This window comes from Spermophilus citellus (assembly GCF_964194105.1).
Source record: "Spermophilus citellus genome assembly, chromosome: 3".
Taxonomy (NCBI): Eukaryota; Metazoa; Chordata; class Mammalia; order Rodentia; family Sciuridae; genus Spermophilus; species Spermophilus citellus.
This window is the reverse complement of record NC_138184.1, coordinates 45,693,012-45,712,268: the sequence shown is the minus strand read 5'-3', so window position 1 is coordinate 45,712,268 and position 19,257 is coordinate 45,693,012. Positions and strand designations below refer to the sequence as shown.

Below are 19,257 nucleotides of genomic sequence, written 5' to 3'. Positions count from 1 at the left end.
CAGCTCTATCCAGGAATAGGATCAACAGAATTTCTCCCCGCAGAAGTCATGAAACCCACATAATCTTTTCGGCTTTGTTTGTCATAGCAGATCTTCAAGGAATGGGGAGCCCCTATCTTAATGCGGGAACATAGCAGCCTAAAGGAGAAGCCTCTGCTAATGTAGAAGAGTGTGATCCTTAAAATATAGAATTCACTGAGATTTTGGAGGAAATTTTTCTCTTGAGTTAAGAGAGTAAATGGGTTTAATTTTAGACACGTGGCTTCTTTTAATCTCTTGGGTCTGCTCTGCTAACAGCATCTTTTGTATTAACAGGTCTGTGCCCAGACTGGGAGTCCTGGGATCCACGGAAGCCTGTGGATAATGCCCGAGAAGCCATGCAGCAGGCAGATGACTGGCTGGGTGTCCCACAGGTATAAACACACATGCCATGTCCCATGAACCTGCCCCATCCCTTGTTTTATTTCTGCCACTCTGGATACCTTTCTGGGTCATAGAGGCAGTCTGATCTTGGCATTCAGCCTTCCAAGAACATGGCCTTTGGCCCTCTCCCACTTCCCTCAGTTTACTCATAATAAATAATAGATTCTCGTGGATTTAGGTGCTTTTGGATCACCCAAAATCACATGCTGGTAAACTTTGTTTTTCTTTTATTTCTTCTGTGTGTGTGTGTGTGTGTGTATGTGATATGATAATCAGTATTTATTACTAGGTAAGTATTACTGTACAGAAAAAAAAATTATTTATCTGAAAGATAAGAGATGAAGAATCCTGTTGCAGACCCTGGAAGGTGAGTCTGGGTGGGATGGCTGGGCAGAAAGAGCTCAGGTGGAGTCTGCTTAGGTTTTTCCCCGATGTTGTTTTTCGTCACCATTTTCAGAGCAGTTCAGGGCTGCTGAAAACTTATGGACCTCACCAGCTGGGAGCATCCTGTGTCCATGTTTGTCCTCAGCTACATGCACAGCCAGTGTGGCCTACGGTTTCCAGCTTGGGCCAGAACAGACACTATCTCAGCCTCTGTGTCCATAGGGCTAATTGTCACCTGGACTTCCTTTCCCTGTCTCTAAATTTTCTACTTTTTTTGCTCCAAATACTTTAAAGGCAGTCTTTAAGCCCCAAGTAGCAAATGTGGACCTTAGCTATTAGGTTGAACCATAAGAAATTGTCAGTATTCAATCATCTTTTACCTATATAAAAGAAAAACAATTTCAATCTGATATTTTAGGGAAAGTCATAGGACTTAGACCTTTTTTTTTTTTTTTCTGTGGGTGGCCGGGGAGTGACTGGGGATTGAACTCAGTATCACTCAACCACTGAGCCACATCCCCTATTTTGTATTTTATTTAGAGACAGGGTCTCACTAAGTTGCTTAGTGCCTCACCAGTGTTGAGGCTAGCTTTGAACTCAAGATCCTCCTGTCTCAGCCTCCCGAGCCACTGGGATTTTACGCGTGCAACACTATACTAACAGGACTTAGAACTTTTAAAAACACTGTAAACAGGGATAACTCACTATTAATGGGAATTGTGGAAGAATTTGTATTGCCCATAATCCTGTCACAGGAATAACAAAAGAACTTGAAAAAAGACTAAGATACCATCTATGATAGCTACATTGCTTAGCTGATGTCCATTCTTCTTAGCAGGGAGGAAATCCAGTGTTTCTTTCTAAAAAAAACTACCTTTGGTAGTTAAGCAACCATGACTCCCACGGTCAAAGTCCTGATCAAAGAGAAGTTGTAGATAGTTGGTACTGCGCTGCTGAGGACCTCACTGTAGGCTCCACTAAGGTCTGAGTTGGTGTTCAGAGCTGATTTCAGTGTATTTTGTAACAGGATTGCTAGGAAGGTAGAAAAACTTGCCTATTTCCTTGGTTTGGTTTTGGAATCATGTCTGTGCTACATGACCCATTTCTTGGCTCACCCACCCTCAGGAAGTGGTGTGGTATGTTTTTCATCTCCTTTTAAACCTAAAACCATCTCCTTTTGACGTTCATATGATGTTAGCACTGTAAAGTTTTAAAGGAGCTGCTGGGGAGAAATGCCAAACCTGTGCACATCAATTTTATATGGAATGTATTACAGGCCACTGTTCAAACCCAAAGAGCTATTTTGTTCTTGCAGACTAATCATCAGAATGTTTTCCTTTGTTGCTTTTTATGTCAGGGAGGGGGAAGTTGAATACATCAGTTTATAGCGTTTGGGTAACCTGGGTCAGGAGACCAAGCCTTCCCTTTGTTTAAGGAGTGGTGGCTTACCCACTCAGCACCATTGTTGGGGACAGGGAGCATTTGGCATGCTGTTAGGTCTGTATCAGTGGTGGCACCGAGGCTTTTACCACCTTCATGGAGGTCACCTGTCCAATGTGGATCTGATCTTAAGCTGAGTGTCAGGAGAAATTCACCCACTCCCCATTTTATTTTTTAATGACTCCTGATAGATTGAGACCACATATCTAATATGTCCCTGTATTGTCTCCTACTGATTTTGTTTATTTTTATTAGTAGAGTTACTAGAGATGTAGAGAGTGGATTTATAAGTAAAATGCTGTTTTATCTATGTACTTTTTTAAATGGTATTTTTTAATCCTGTGTGTTTCCTTCTTTCTTCTTCCTCCTGTTTGCCGTAGCTTATTGCTTTATCCTTTTTTGGAATGTTTGGCCAGGGGAGAGAGAGGAGTCTTATTTTGGGAGGGAAGAGAATGAATCTCTGGAAATTATGTGGAGAATTTTCTAGAAAAGATCCCCCAGCTTTATTCTCTAAGAGGTTAAAAATGCCAATCTGGGCATTTTGGTTTAATGTATTTCACTTTAATGTATTTCACTTCAGTGAGAAGCTGACTCAGTTTCTTAGCATTTGTAGCATTTGGTTTAAGAGCTATTTGCAAAATTTTCAGTGGTTGCCAAGTGAGACATTCTGGGTATTCATCTGCCATGTTGTTCTTCTAGGTCATCACTCCTGAAGAAATTATTCACCCTGATGTGGATGAACACTCAGTGATGACTTACCTGTCCCAGTTCCCCAAAGCCAAGCTCAAACCAGGAGCTCCTCTTAAACCCAAACTCAACCCAAAGAAAGCCAGGGCCTATGGCAGAGGTAAGAGCTGGTCCTTTTGGCTTTGAGGCTTGTCCTCTGGTATTGGAGATTGTTATGTGGTTTTGCCGGGAATGTTCTGAATGAAGACAATAGGACAGGCTTAATCCTTCCAGATATCCTAGGCCTTCTTTGTTACGTGCCTTTTTTCCTTTTATCCTAGAGATCCATTGTTTCTGACCATCTTATGATAGAGAATGAAGAATTTGCTGCTTTGTGATGTTAGTGCAGTGACCCTGCAACAGAGAAAGGGCCATTGCTCCCATTTTCAGAAGAGGAATCAGAGCCTGTCCACAAGGAGTGGGGATAGGTCTTGCCTCAGGTCACTCATCACTGATGGGGGCAGGCAAGAGCTTGAGTCATCTGACCCTTGATTCATTTCTCCCGTTATGCAAAAGTGGCCTCAGGTTTCCAGATGGGATGGGAGTTATTGTTAACCCCTGGCAGAAACTTCCTTATGGAGACATCCTGTTTATGAGACTGTGAGACATCTACAGGACAGAGTGTTGCTCACAACATGATACTGGGTTGAAGCCATTTCAAGGCATTTGGTGCCCTGGTTGGCACCTGACTTCAAGTACACTAACTTTGAAAAGAGAACAGTTGTGTGATCGCACAGTTTGATTTTTGGTAAGGATCGGCACAGCAAGATACAGCTTTCTCTCTTTTCTTACTTTTTTTTTTTTTTTTTTTTAAGAGAGAGTTAGAGAGAGACAGAGAGAGAGAATTTTTCAATATTTATTTTCTAGTTTTCGGCGGACACAACATCTTCGTTTGTATATGGTGCTGAGGATTGAACCCCGGGCCGCACGCATATCAGGCGAGTGCGCTACCGCTTGAGCCACATCCCCAGCTTTCTCTCTTTTCTATGCAGAAGAGAAGAAGTGTATTTTATTAATTTTCATAATTGCAGTTGGGATAATATTTATACACACTATATCCTATATAACCCATACCAGAATTAATAATTGTTACCATTCTAACTGAATAGTTTTTTGGCTTTGTGTTTACATTTATTTGTGTCTTTCTATGTGTGCACTTGTTCAATTAGTAAAAAGTAAGCTGGGCGTGGTGGTGCAATCCTATAATCCCAGCAACTTGGGAAGCTAAGGCAGAAGAATCATGAATTTGATGCCAGTCTTAGTAACTTAGTGAGATCCTGCTTCAAAATAAAAAGAGCTGGGGATGCAGCTCAGTGGTAGAGTACCCCTGGGTCCAGGGGTTCACGAGGGGTTCAGGGATTTTCTGGTCCCTGAGACCAAAAAAAAAAAAAAAAAAAAAAGATGCAGGTATGGTGACATTTCACATCTCAATTCATCAGTAAGCCTCTCCTCAGAATAAGATGGCCTCTTATTTAATCACAGAATTCATTATCACATATAAGAAAATTGACCATAATTTCACACCATCTGATATCTGGTTTGTATTCAAATTCTCCTGAAAATTTTTCTATTATAATAGACAACCTTACATATTAAGATTTGATTGATGTTTATATGCTACATTTGTTATTCCTCTTTAGACTCTATAAATATAGAATAATTTCCCCAAACTTTTTTTTTTGGTAGTATTGGCTTTTTGCAGAGTTCCAGGCATGTGTCTCACAGGATGTCCTGTAAACACATTCCCTTTGAGTAAAGTGTTTTCCCTGTAGGCATCAGCTAAGCCTTAAGATGACACATGTCAGGCCAGAGATGTTGACCAGGTGTTGTTCTCGCTTTCAGTGGCTGGGTCTTCTCATGGGTCTTTTTGGGCACGTTTTAGACTCAAGGAAAGCCTAGTAATGCTGGTGAGGATGCACTTGCCACTCGAGGTTCTCTCTGGCATTGAAGTCGGGTCTATGCAATGATTTGTGTTTGTAGGAACTGGGGACTTTGTTGGAAGTCCTCCTTCCATTTGTACTTACTGAAAGTTGGCATGCTCATGTTGCTTTCTCTGAACCATAATTGGAATGAGGGGATCCCTGAGTTGGAAGACTGTGCTCCCTTGTAATGGCAAAAAAGCTGCAAAAACAAATCCCTGGTCAACAAAATTGACCAAACACATTGAATCTAATCAAGACATAAAATGCTTGTTTGTAATAACCTTATCACTGGCTGTCTCATTTCCCCATTGTTAAATGTGACATGGCTTCCTTTCACAGTGCTGTTTTCTAGAATGTGACCATTCACTCTGGTTCAGGAATGTGGCTGGTCATTGCCATTTCCTCCTTCTGTCTCTTTGTAAGTGTTAGAGACAGGAGGAGGAAACAAACCTTTATTTCTTTTATATTTATATATGTGTAGCTTTTTGTATTTTAGAAATCATGGTAGAGTGTACGTAACACAAAATTCACCATTTGAACCATTTTTAAGTGTACAGTTCTGTGGCATTAAGTATATTCACAGTGGCATGCGACCGTCACCGCTATCCATCTTCAGAACTCTTCAACTTCTGGAACGAAAATATCACCGTCATTAAAATATCCCATCTCTGTTCTCTCCTCCTGGTAACCTCTTTTTTACTTTCTGTCTCTGTGAATTTGCATAGGTACCTCATAGAAATGGAGTCACACAATATCTGTGCTTTTGTGTCTGGCTTACTTCTCTTAGCATGTATTTTTAGTGTTCACATTGTCACATGGATCAGAATTTCATTCCTTCTTATGGATGAATATTCTATTCCATGCATGTGCCACATTTTGTTTATGTATTTGTCTGTTGGTAGACGTTTGAGTTGTTTCTATCTCCCAGCTCTTGTGAATAGTGCTACCATGAATATGGGTGTGCAAGTATCTGAGTCCCTTCTTTTAATTCTACAGCGGACTTGCTGGGCCACCTGGAAATCTGGTTAACTTCTCTTCCCTTTTAAACTAGGACAGCAAAATGGTCATTTTAGGTGACAGGGCCACAGTGTGAGGCTTCACAGATGGGGCCTTGAGACATTATCCTTATTCCATGGTGAAATGAAAGCCACGGCTGGTTTTGTGCTCTCTCCTAGGTGGCTACATTGCTTTGTTTCACTACCTGAGCCTAGGAATTGAGAGTATTCCATCTAGTTTTTAAAGGGTCGAGGGGTTTACTCCCCTCCCCCCCTTTTTGGATGTTGAATAGATTCTTGTGGCCAGTGAGTTAGCATTTGCAGATCTAGTCATTGAGCTCTGACATGCCTAGTTTGTGTTGAGGGGGAGGTGAACCCCAGAGCCACAAAAAAGGTTTTTGTGTGGTGGACTCCCTTGCTGGCTTAGGTTTGTTGGAAGCATCCATCCATGAGCTCAGCAGAAACCTTTTCCAAAACCTCTGTTCTATATGAAGCCTTTACTGCCTAGCAAGTCTTAAACACCCTTCCATTGGAGCAATCAAAGGAACCAGCTGTTTCTCGGCTTGGTGAGCCCAGCTCCACAGGAGTTTATGGAGTGTGGGGCTGTGGTTCAACCTCCCAACCAACCATGGTTAGCCAGGGCCCCAGAGCCCAACCAAGCCTTGACAAAATGCAGTAAGTTGGTGTTCAGGCTGTTGGAGTTAGATGAAGTAGATGTTTATCAATGTTGTAGGTGCATGTTTAAATTTATTTAAGTGTTACCCAATCATTATGTAAATTTTAAGCGAAATGAAAAACCCATAGTAAACATAAAGTTAAATCCCACTTCCTAGTTGCCCATTCTTTTCCTTCCACCAAAGTCTGAGGCATTTCTTTCTATCCTTTTTGTTTGTGTGTGCTGCATGAGTTCTAGCTGTGATTTCTTCACTTTGGTTTTTTTTGAGGGTTGGGGGAGTACCAGGGATTGAACTCGGGGGCACTCAACCACTCAGTCATATCACCAGCCCTATTTTGTATTTTATTTAGAGACAGGGACTCACTAAGTTGCTTTTTTTTTTTTTTTTTTTAAAGAGAGAGAGAGAATTTTTTAATATTTATTTTTTAGTTTTCAGCGGACACGACATCTTTGTTTGTATGTGGTGCTGAGGATCGAACCCGGGCCGCATGCATGCCAGGCGAGTGCGCTACCGCTTGAGCGACATCTGCAGCCCCTCACTGAGTTGCTTCTCACCTCGCTTTTGCAGAGGCTCAGCTTCCAGAGTTGCTGACATTATAGGCGTGTGCTGCTGTACCCGGGTCACCTTGCATTTTTTACCTAACAGTATGGGGACTTTATCCAAAATATTGTAACAAATGACCCAGTGTCTTTTAAACAGATTGGTATGAAGGATTTAAAAAAAAAAAAACAAAACATAGGGACATTAAGAGAGTAAATGAAATTTAAGAAATTATACGAACTTTATTTGGTTCCAAACTGACTGTTAGAAAGCTTCATGAAATTTATAAGATAATTGGAAACTTGAATTCCAACTGAATATTTGAAGATATTAAGGATTTATTGTTAATGTTTTGGATGTGATGTTGGTCTTGAGGTTTTATTTTTGTTTTCTGATTGTCTGTTTGTTTGTGGTGCTTAGGAATTGAACCCAGGCCCTCACCAAGGCTAGGCAAGTGCTCTGCAACTGAGCCACACCCCCAGCCCTGGTACTATTTACTAACAGTGTTTTTCTAAAGACACAGTGAATGTTTATAGTTGAAACGTGAGGTCCACAGCTGGTGTTAAAAATGACTCAGAAGGGGGAAAGAGGTCAGGGTGAAAGTGAAAGAGGTCTGGAGTTGATAGTTGTTGAAAGGAGATGGTGGGTCCATGGGGCTCACTGGACAGTTCTCTCTACAGCTGTGTAGGCTTGGAATTTTCCATAATAAAACGTTTTAAAAATTAAAATTTAAATTATTGCTTCTGGGTAGAGGAAGCAGGACTTTTTCTAGTTCTTCTTGCTAAATACCCTGGGTGTCAAATGTTAAGACAAAACCTGAGCAGACTCTGAAGGAGGACAAGTTGGGGTAGCTAAGGCCTGGACCCAAGGAGGGACACAATAGTGAGATTTTTGGGTTTTCTTCAGCTTTGTCTATCTCAAACTTGGGGCTGAAGAAGATGACAAACACCAAAAGCCCCAACAGAAGTCTGTTCTCTGTAGCCCAGGGTCTAGTAGGGCAAAATGCTTTATACTATAGCTGCTCTCTCTACTCAAGCCAAACACCATGGAAAAATCAGTGCCCTGCCTCTTACACATGTAAAAGCACTTGGAGAGCCTAGAGTTTTACCACTCTAGAGAGAAGGAAGCAATGATCTCAGTAGAAGCCAGGTGAGGAGCAATAATGAGGCACCCTGTCCCCTTCCAGCCCCTTGTGGAGGCCTTGTGGAGAGCTGGAACTCCCACCACCACCCACCAGAAAGAGCAGCCCACAAAGGTGAGGCCTTGAGGATGAGCAGAGTTTGAATGGAGATGCCCAAAGGCAGCAACAAGGTGTGCACCTCCCCTCCCCTGCTGGAATGGTAGTAAAAGGCCAGTTTGTAAGCAGAAAGTTTATGTAAGATTCAGAATCTAGTTATCATAATATCCAAAGTATCAAGATTTCAGTTAAAAAAAAATCACTTGTCATACCAAGAGCCAGGAAGATCTCAAGCGAAATGAAAAAGATAAAACTGAGTTGATAAAGACCTTAGAGTTATCTGATAAAGATTTTTTTTTTTTTTAAAGAGAGAGTGAGATAGGGGAGAGAGAGAGAGAATTTTTAATATTTATTTTTTAGTTCTCGGCGGACACAACATCTTTGTTTGTATGTGGTGCTGAGGATCGAACCCGGGCCGCACGCGTGCCAGGCGAGCGCGCTACCGCTTGAGCCACATCCCCAGCCCTGATAAAGATTTTTAAAGTGGCCATTTTAAAGAAGTCTTCAACCAGCTATTATGAACATTCTGGAAACAAATGGAAAAAAGTGAACAATTTCTACAAAGAAATAGAATGCCCTAATAAGAAATAGAAGACATAAAGAATAGGAAGCTGTTCATAAAGCTGTATGTAAAGAGGAAGCTGGGCATTGTGGCACATGCTTGTAATCCCAATGACTTGGGACGCTGAGGCAGGAGATCACAAGTTTGAAGCCAGCCTCAGCAAATTAGTGAGACTCTGTCTCAAAATTAAAAATAAAAAGGGCTGGGGATGTAGCTCAGTGGTAAAGTGCCCCTGAATTCAGTCCCTGATACCAAATAAACAAACAGCCAGATGGAAATTTTACAGCTGAAAAATATAAAATGAAATGAAAACATGTGATTGGGCTCAGTGGTAACATGGGTGAGGCACTGGGTTCGATCCTCAGCACCACATAAAAAAATAAATAAATGTTATAAGAAAATTAAAAATAGCAGAATGGAAGGACAGAAAAGAGAACCACTGAACTGGAAGATGGAAAAAAAGATATTACCCAGTCCAAAAAAGAGAAAGTACATAGCCTCAGGAACCTTTGGGATTATCACAAAACATCTAATGTTCATGTTAGAGGAGACCCAGAAGGAGAATAAAAAGAGAGTAAAACTAAAAAACTACTCAAAAAATAATTATACATATATAATTTTAAAAAATTAAAAAAAATTTTTTTGGTACCGGGGATTAAACTCAGTTGCACTTAAGCACTGAGCTACATACCCAGCCTGTTTTTATATTTTATTTAGAGACAGGGTCTCACTTAGTTGCTTAGCACTTCACTTTTGCTGAGGCTGGCTTTGAATTTGTGATCCTCCTACCTCAGCCTCCCTAGCCACTGGGATTACAGGTTTTGCACCACCATGCCCGGCTTGAAGAAATAATATTTGACTGAAGACTTTCTTAAGAAGTTGAGCGAACCCCAGACAGGGAAAATATCCCCCCCCCACACACACACAAAAAAAAACCAAAAAACCAAAAAAAACAAGAAACATCTCACAAAACTAAAGACAGTATGTTTATTTTTTGGTACTGGGGATTGATCCAGGGGTGCCCCACCACTGAGCCACATACTCTTTTTATTTTTTATTTAGAGACAGGGTCTTGCTGAGTTGCCTAGGGCCTTGCTGAGTTGCTGAGGCAGACTTTGAACTCATGATCCTTCTGCCTCAGTTCTCCAGGTTGTCAGGATTGTGGATGTATGCCTCTGTGCCAACAATACAGAAGCAGCCAGAGGAAAATGGCATCTTACCCAAGGGGGCAGAATAGTTAGAATGAATGACAGGTTTCTCATTCAAAACCATGGAGGCCAGAAGGATATAACACAACCTTTTTCAAGTATTCAAACAGAAGAATTGTCAAGCCAAAATCCTGTATCGAGGGAAAATATCCTTTAGGAATGAAAAGAAACCATTACATTCTCAGACAAAGGAAAACTGAAAGAATTTGTTTCTAGCAGTCCTACCCAGAAAGATGGCCTTTTAAAGGAAATTCTTTGAATAGAAAGGAAATCTAAATTAAAGAAGAAATTTGGGGGGGGGCTTGGGTTGTAGCTCAGTGGCAGAGCGCTTGCCTAGCACCTGTGAGGCACTGGATTTGATCCTCAGCACCACAGAAAAATAAATAAGTAAAATAAAGGTATCATGTCCATCTACAACTAAAAAAATGTTTTAAAAAAGAAGAAATCTTGGAATAGTAAAGAGAAAGAACATGATGAGTAAAAATGTGTCTATCTGTAGGAGTCGTCCCTCAACAACCACAGACTACCAAAATTCAACCAGAATGAATTAGATAACCTGAATTGATACTATAAACATTAAGGAAATTTAATTTTAAAAATTTAATTTTAAAATTTAAAAGCTCTGAAGAAGAAACCTTCAGGCCAGATAGTGTCACTGGAGAATTCTACCAAAGAGAGGAATGAAAACCAATTTCATACAATCTCTTTCAGAAAATTTGAGGAAAGAACACTTATCAGTTCATTTTATGAAACTAATAACCAAACCAAGAAAGATACTAAAAAAGAAAACTGTAGGCCAGTATTCCTTAGAGTTTAGATGTAAAAGTCCATCCCAAAATATTACATATAAAATGACTTATGTATCATGAACAAGTGGAATATATTCCAGTCATGCCTTCTGGCTCACTGTTGGAAAAATCTATCAGCATGATCTGCCCTATTTCAGTCACAGGCTAATAAAGAAAAATTACATGACCATATGAATTCAGAAAAAAATACCTGACAAAATTCAATATCCCCTGGGCATGGTGGCACACACCTGTAATCCCAGCAGCTCCGGAGGCTGAGGCAGGAGGATCGCAAGTTCAAAGCCAACCATAGCAACCTAGAGAGGTGCTTACAAACTCGAGACTCTGTCTCTAAATAAAAAACAAAATAGAGCTGGGGATGTGGCTCAGTGGTTGAGTTGCCCCTGAGTTCAATCCCTGGTTACCTCCACTCCCCCACCCCCTGCAAAAAATCAGTACCACCCATGAGAACTCAAAAGAGGAACAAAGAGGGAACTTCCTCAATTTAACACAGAATACCTACCCCAAGAAATCCATAGTTAACACTATAATTAGTGGTGAAAGACCTGAATGTGTTCCGCTAAGACTGTTATTCAACTTAGAGGTTGAAGCTTCCAACAGTGAAGTTAGACAAGAAAAGACATACAGATTGGAAAGTCAGAGATAAAACTGTCCCTATTTTCAGATGAATGTCTTATTGTCTTTGTTGAAAATCCCAAAGAATCTTAAAAACAAAAAACCCAAAGTGGGAAAAAACCCTCCTTGGATGAGTAAGCTCAGAGAGGTCACAGGATCCAAGAGCAGTGTACCAAACTCAGTTCTGTGTCATAGAGTATATACTAGAGGAAACATGTGGACTTCTGAATTAAAAATAGCATACCATTTACAATTACTCAAAAGGAAAAATGAGAAATTGGTATAAATCCAATAATGTAAGTGTAGGGCTTATAGAGTAGAAACTACAAAAATAGTGATGAAGAAAGAAAAGATCCAAGTGGAGAGACATTCTGTTTCACATGGATTATAAAAGGTCAAACAGTGAAGATGTCCGTTCTCCCCAAACCATCATGTCAGCACAATTGCTGTTAAAATCCCTGCAGTGACTGAGTGTTTGCCTAGCATGCTTGAGGCCCTGGCTCAATCTCTAGCACAGCAAAAAAACTTAAAAAATGAAAAAAGAGAGAAACAAATCAAGAATAACAAAAAACTCAGCAAGCATTTTCATAGATAGAGGCAGGATTCTTCTTTTAAAAGGTATATTGAGGTGCGTATCTGCGTGGTACGGCATGTGCCTAGCCTGCTTGAGGCCCTGGGTTCAATTCCCAGCATTACCACAAATAAAAACAAACCCACCACTCTTTTTCCTAAGATCTTTTTCTTCTAAATTTTTCAAAACAAGCCCCCCAAACAGTCCCAAGCCAGGCCATGTTGTCTGTTTTACTTTGCTACCCGGTGACCTCAGACAGATACTCCAAAGAGTATAGTATTTCTCTTCTTGTCCCTGTCAGGGGTCATTTATGAGAACTTGGGGACTGGATTTTACTTCAAAGATGTTTTGAAACAAAACTTTTTGTAGCTAAGATGATGAGAAGACAAGCTAAAATGTTTGCAAACCACATATCCAGCCAATTGCCTGCACCTAGAACATCTATGGAACTTGGAAAGCTCGGTAGTTGAAAAATGAATGGTGACAACAACCACCCAAAATTCACCTAACCATCCAGTCAGAAAACCAGCAAAAGACAGGAACATTTTCACTGAAGAGAATATACAAATGCATAGAGGCATATGAAAAGCTGGCTCAATATTGTTAAACATCAGAAAATGAGAATTGAAACCAATACCCTTTCAGGGGCTAAAATAAAAACTAATGATTACAAGCTGGTGAGGTGCAAAGAAACTGGATCTGGATCACTTCTGTTTTACTGGTGGAAATGTGAAGTGGTATAGCCATGCTGAAACACGTCTTGGCAGTATCTTTAAAATCAAAATGAGCTGGGTACAGTGGTGTAAGACTGTAATCCCAGCAGCTCAGAGGCTGAGGCAGGAGGATCACAAGTTCAAAGCCAGCCTCAGCAAAAGCAAGGTGCTAAGCTTCTCAGACCTTGTCTCTAAATAAAATACAAAAATGGGCTGAGGATGTGGCTCAGTGGTTGAGTGCCCCTGAATTCAATCCCTGATACCCGCCTTCCCTAAAATCAAAATGACTAGCTGGCGTGGTGGTACACACCTGAAATCCCAGGAGCTTAAGAGGCTGAGACTGGAGGATCACAAGTTTCAAGTCAGCCTCAGCAACTTAGAGAGGCTCTAAGCAACTTCATAAGACCCTGTCTCTAAATAATGAATAAAAAAGGCTGGGAATATGGCTCAGTGGTTAAGTGCCCCTGGGTTCAATCCCTGGGACCATAAAACCAAAACAATACAACTAAACATGCAACTATAATACAACCCAGCAGTTACACTCCTGATATCCCAGAGGAATGAAAGCTTATTGTAAAGGAAAACCTTTTTCTTTCTGTGTCCTCACAACTATGGAAAACTATTTCAACTCTCAGTACTTTATTTACTTCTGGTCACCAAACTGTAAATTTTTTCTCACATTGACCATTATTCCAATTTATTATTTAGCAACTTCATGTCTTGTATTTCAGTTTGATTCTGACACTGTCTGGAGGCAGCACAGGCACCATTCGTTAAGGGCTCAGTCCTTAACTGTCCCCACTTCATACACCAGTCATAAGGAGTGGGTCCTTATGTTCACTCACAATTTCTTTCTGACTTGGCTACAAAGTGGAGGTCACCGTGACCACCTCCACCTCCTCAGGTTGAATCAGTTGCTAGTGGGGCTCACAGAACTCAGGGAAGCATTTACTCATGTTTACTGACATAATACCAGATAAAAATGGACACCAAATGAGGAAGTCTATAGAGTTAGGTACAAAAGGGTCCTAAGTGCAGGAGTTTCTGTCCCTGGGGAGTTGGGACGGGCCATCTCCTGGCACATGAGTGTGTTCACCAACCCAGAACCTTCTTGAACCTCACGTCTCAGGGATTTTTATGGAGTTAATCAATACTCATCTCTGGCTTCTCCTTTTCTTAAAAGGAAGAAGGTGAGGCGGGGCTGAAAGTTCTAGGCTTTTAATGACAGGTCTTTCTGGAGTCCAGCTCCCAGGTAGGAGCCCACTAAAAGTTGCCTCATTGCAACAAAAAATGCTCCCAAGAGGTTTAGGAGCTTTGAATCAGGGACTGGGTTGAAGAAAAAACAGTGGAGCAAAAGGTACTCCTACACCTTTAGCACTGATGGAATTACAAGAATTTTGGGAGCTCTGTGTTGCAACCAGGGGTAGGTAATACATGCTCACACATACAGTTATTATTATTATTATTATTTCACATTTATGTTCTCACAAACCTGTATGTGAATATTTATGGCAGCTTTATAAGTAAGAGACAACTGGAAACAACCCAGATGTCTTGAATGATTAAATAATCCCAAAACATGGAGTATTACTCAGCAACGAAAAATAAGTGTTGTTATAAGCAGCAACCTGGATGAATCTACAGAGAATTCCTAATGTAACATAATTTGAAATGGTGAAATGGCCGAGATGGAGAATAGATTAATGGTTGTCAGGGGTAAGAAGAGGGTGGAGTAGGAGGGAAGTGGATGAGACTCTGAAGGATCCCTGTGGTGTGTCTTGATCCTATCAATGCAATACTTGGTTGTGATATTGTACTGTACAGCATTGTACAGGAGTTTTGTATGATGTTACCATGGCAGGGGATATTGAGTAAAGGGTGTTGTATCTTACACCTGCGTGTGAATCTATCTCAAATGAATTTGCTTCATTATGTTAAAATAAAAAAATGGAATTGAAAAATGATCAAATATGTTTTTTTAAAAATGTAATCAATACAGAATGGTGTTTGATGAAAAATGAGCCTTCTTCCTCCCCCACATTGCTTCCCTTAAGGCAAGTTCTGCTGCTGGTTACCGACCACATTGTGTTTCACCATTGTCTGAATTGCTCTATTTCAGAATTGGGTGTTGCTTATTTAACATGGACAAAATTAAGGCTTTGGACCTGTCTGATTATCCTGACCATGACAATTTGTCCGTGTCTCACGTGGGATCCACAGGGCATAGTCCCATCTCTCTGTTCCCTGAGAGAGGCAAAGCAGGTGATGGCTGGCCCAGCTTAAATGTGCTTGTGTGAACTCCTGACAGGAATCGAGCCCACTGGGAACATGGTGAAGCAGCCAGCCAAGTTCACTGTGGACACCATCAGCGCCGGGCAGGGAGATGTGATGGTGTTTATCGAGGACCCAGAAGGGAACAAAGAAGAGGTATGTTGGAGGACACTGCCTCTCCCATCCAGAATCCCCTGGAGACTAGGGATCTTTAACAGGTTCAGGGTCTGTGCCTCTGTTTTCTACATTTTAGCTCATAATGAAAATGTACTTTATCGAAAGGATACTGAAGCTCACAGGGGCTAAAGTAACTTTCCTGAGAGCTGTGCTTTGAAATATAATAGAATTTTTGATTCCCAAGGGCACAGTATTTATTAAATAAAGAATGCTTTGGATTTGGTAAAGACCTTGTTAATTGAGGTGTTAGATTCTGGGGATTCTTGTTCCATTCACTTTCTTCCCATACTGACCTGTCTTTGGGTCCTTTCTTAGGGCCTTTGCACATGCTCTTCTTGCTATTTGCTTATTTTCTTAGGGCCATACTTTATTTCTAGCATTTAGCACAATCTGAAATTCTATGCTTACTGATGTATTATCTATTTTTCTCTCTGGGGTAGAGACATGCCCAACTTGCTTATTGTTTTATCTGGCATTTTATAAGCTCTTAATAACTTCTGAGCTGACAAAGATTTGTGTTACTTGCTTCGTGTTCTGTCTCATCTGGACAGTGCCAGCCCTGAGACAGTGAGTCTTGAGTTGGTGCTGCCTGGTCTTGTTGCTATGACTTTGGGCTGCTTCTCTCCTGGCATCCTCTGCAGGAATGGTGGGGCAGGAAATAGCAAGCGCCTCCAGGGTTCCTGCTCTGCCTGCCTGCTGCAGGATTTGGCTGGCACAGCATGCTTTTTACTTAACTCCCAGCACCTTCTCCAACTAATTTTCATCTTCCTTCCCAGGCACAGGTGACCCCTGATAGTGACAAGAACAAGACATACTCTGTGGAATATCTGCCCAAGGTCACTGGACTGCACAAAGTAAGAAGAGGAGCCATGGCTCTGGCTTGGGCTGCTGTTTTGGCCTTTTTTGGGGGGGTGGGGGATATATGCACAAGAGAGTTTAGGAAGTAGAGTTTTTTGGGTCGTGGTACTAGAGGTTGATCCTAGGGCCTCTCTACCATGGAGCTATACACCCCAGCACAGAAGAGTGAGGGTTTTTTTAATGTTTGTTTTGATTTTTTTTTTTTTTTTTTTTTTTGTGGTGCTGGGGATTTTACCCAGGGCCTTGTACTTGCAAGGCTGAGCTATATCCCCAGCCCAGAAGAGTGGTTTTTTTGAGTTAACGTCAGTTATCGAAATATCCTTGCTCATTGTAGATAATTTGGAATCCCTGTGAATCAGTCTTGAGATATTAGCCAATTATTCTTGAGATATTAGCCATTGTTGAAACCCCACAGGCAAGTTCTTTGTAATGTCATAAGATCCGTCTTGACTCCACCTCTTGGTGGCAGCTGAATTCCTGGAGTGTAGATGCTACAGTGACTAAGCTGTGGGCTCTTGGTCCTCAGTGCTTCCTTGAATTCCCCTTTGAGGTAATCTGGAGGATCTGTCTACATTGAAACTTGGGGATTGAGGAAATGGCCCACTCAGCCCCTGGAGAAATGACTTTGATGGAGCCTGCAGGCCCTTCCTCTCAGTGCCTTGAGTTCTGTCTGAGATGGTATCCTATGGCCCCGAGGGCAGAGGCTTAGACAGCCTGTATGGTAGGAGACTTGGATGTTGCAGGTGTGTGCCTTCATTGGAAGGAAGTTCTCAGTAGCACACCAAGGCCGATCCCTGTATACCAGGCCCAGATTGAGACATAGACACTACTTACTATCTTGGGCTTTGGTGAATTCACCCAGAACCTTGGCCTTAGGTTCTTCTTATACTCCTAGAGCATCATGAATTTGACAAAAGAGAAATCTTGAAGGGAAGCATTTATGATGTCATTCATTCATTCCAGCCAATCATGGGTTCACATGAAACCCAACCCAAATCCCTTGAACAACTTCAGTCATGAGAAATATGACTCAAGTTTCAGATGGAAATTATTGTACTTTGTTCCAAATCCATGTATCTAAAAATGATCTTGTTCCCTTGGAAAATACTTTGGCTCTGGGTTTGAAATCTTGGGACTGTGCATTAAATTCTGGGGGAATAGTGGCCTGTTCCATAGCCCCCTTATTCATGTCTAGAGATTCTTGTGTAAGTGGTTATTAATTTTCTTTTAGAAAGGCTAATTGTAGCTGGTGTGTGTGTGTGTGTGTGTGTGTGTGTGTGTATGTGTGTATGTGTGTGTATTGCTAAAGGCCTGATATCCCAGACACAGCCTGAGGCCAAAGGAGAAGGTGTGGTACTCACTGAGGTTGCTTTACTTTTCCCAGGGCTCCTGATTTCAGCTCTTTGTGTGTAGCCTTGAGAAGGTAGAAAGAAGGTCATCAGTGCATGAGGCTTGCTGATGGTCTTATGAGGCATATGGAGAAGGAATTATAGCTTACTTCTTTGTCGTTTGCAGGTCACAGTCCTCTTTGCAGGACAGCACATCTCCAAAAGCCCATTTGAAGTGAATGTTGACAAAGCCCAGGGAGACCCCAGTAAAGTAACTGCAAAAGGCCCAGGTTTGGAAGCTGCAGGAAACATTGCTAATAAGCCCACCTACTTTGACATCTACACAGCAGGTAATATGCCATTCCTCCATGGATTGAACTTTTGGGCTTTCTTCCAAAGCCTGAAATATAATCCTCAGGAATTTGAAGGCTTGAGATACTCTACCTCTTATCTTTTGGGGAAGGTACCAGGTATTGAACTCAGGAGCAGTTGTCTTCTGAGCCACACTCCTAGCCCTATTTTGTATTTTATTTAGAGAGACAGGGTCTCAGTGAGTTGTTCAGAGCCCCCACTGAAGTTTAATAATCATCTACTAGACCAAATTCTGTGTAAGGTCTTGCAGGGGGGAAAAAGAATGAATAAGAAATTTTCTTGAATTCATTGACCTTCTTTTCAATTTAGAAAATAAAGAAATGTGAATCAAAGAGAAGTTCAGCACTAGCCCTGTACTCCAAGATCACAGCTGTGAATACCTTGGTGTTACCTTCCCAAGTGTATCTCTGACCCCTTTTGTTTGCATTTTGCACTGATCAGTAGTGAGTTTTCTGAGAGCGGGGAACTTGAACTCATGAAATGCTTGCTGTTTCACAGGAGCTGGCGTGGGTGACATTGGTGTTGAGGTGGAAGATCCCCAGGGGAAGAACACAGTAGAATTGCTTATAGAAGACAAAGGAAACCAGGTGTATCGATGTGTGTACAAACCACTGCAGCCTGGCCCCCACGTGGTCAAGGTCTCCTTTGCCGGGGAAACCATTCCCAAGAGTCCCTTTGTTGTGCAAGTTGGGGAAGGTGAGTGCCAGTGTGGCCAAGTACATCTGCTTTTGGCATAGATACTGTGTGTGCCTGGACTTTGAGACCTTGAAAGTGGCTGGGGCCTGACACTGAGCTGTCCTCTCTTCTCTTTCTGCCAGATCCACTTCAGTGGGAAATGACTTCTTTTCCTCAGTATGTTAATACTAATACAGTTTCTGTCACCGTGACAAAACACCTGAGATAATAAAATGAATAGGAGGAAAAGGTTCACTGTTTCAAAGGTTGCATTCTCTGGTTGCTTGGTTCCATTTCTTTGGGCCTGTGGTGGCACAATATATCATGGTGGGAGTGTGTGGCAGAGGAGCTTCTCACCTTGTGGCAGATGGGAAACAGAGACAGTAAGGGGCTGGGATCCCAGTATCCCCTTCAGGGACACATCCCCAGTAACCTAACTTCTTCCCGCTAGGTCCCACCTCATAAAGGTTTCACCATCTCCCAAAGAGTGCCACAGGTTGGAGACCAAACTTGTGGACTTTGGGGGGACATTTTAGATCCAATCCAAGCACAGAGTGAGCATCCCTAATCCAAAAGTCTAAAAAATCTGAAATGCTTCAAAACCCAAACGGTTGTAAGAACTGACATGATACTCAAACAGTTTCAGATTTTGGAGCATTTTGTATTTTCTGATTAGGAAGTTTCAACCAGTAAAGTTGATGCAAATATTCCCCAAACAAGAACAACAATAGAAACCCCCTGAAATCTGAAATGG

The 19,257-nt window shown here is 41.5% G+C and overlaps 1 protein-coding gene across 6 annotated transcripts in view; it reads left to right on the top strand.

The window, feature by feature from the left end:
* The window catches only part of FLNB (filamin B), a 149,737-nt gene that overhangs the window by 66,505 nt on the left and 63,975 nt on the right, over positions 1-19,257 (top strand). For all 6 annotated transcript variants that reach the window (XM_081286658.1, XM_081286656.1, XM_081286655.1 and 3 more), the window contains exons 3-8: positions 316-413; positions 2,947-3,094; positions 15,131-15,249; positions 16,047-16,124; positions 17,644-17,806; positions 18,327-18,524. In XM_081286658.1, coding sequence (XP_081142784.1) covers positions 316-413; positions 2,947-3,094; positions 15,131-15,249; positions 16,047-16,124; positions 17,644-17,806; positions 18,327-18,524 — 804 coding nt within the window. The remainder of the gene's footprint in view (positions 1-315; positions 414-2,946; positions 3,095-15,130; positions 15,250-16,046; positions 16,125-17,643; positions 17,807-18,326; positions 18,525-19,257) is intronic.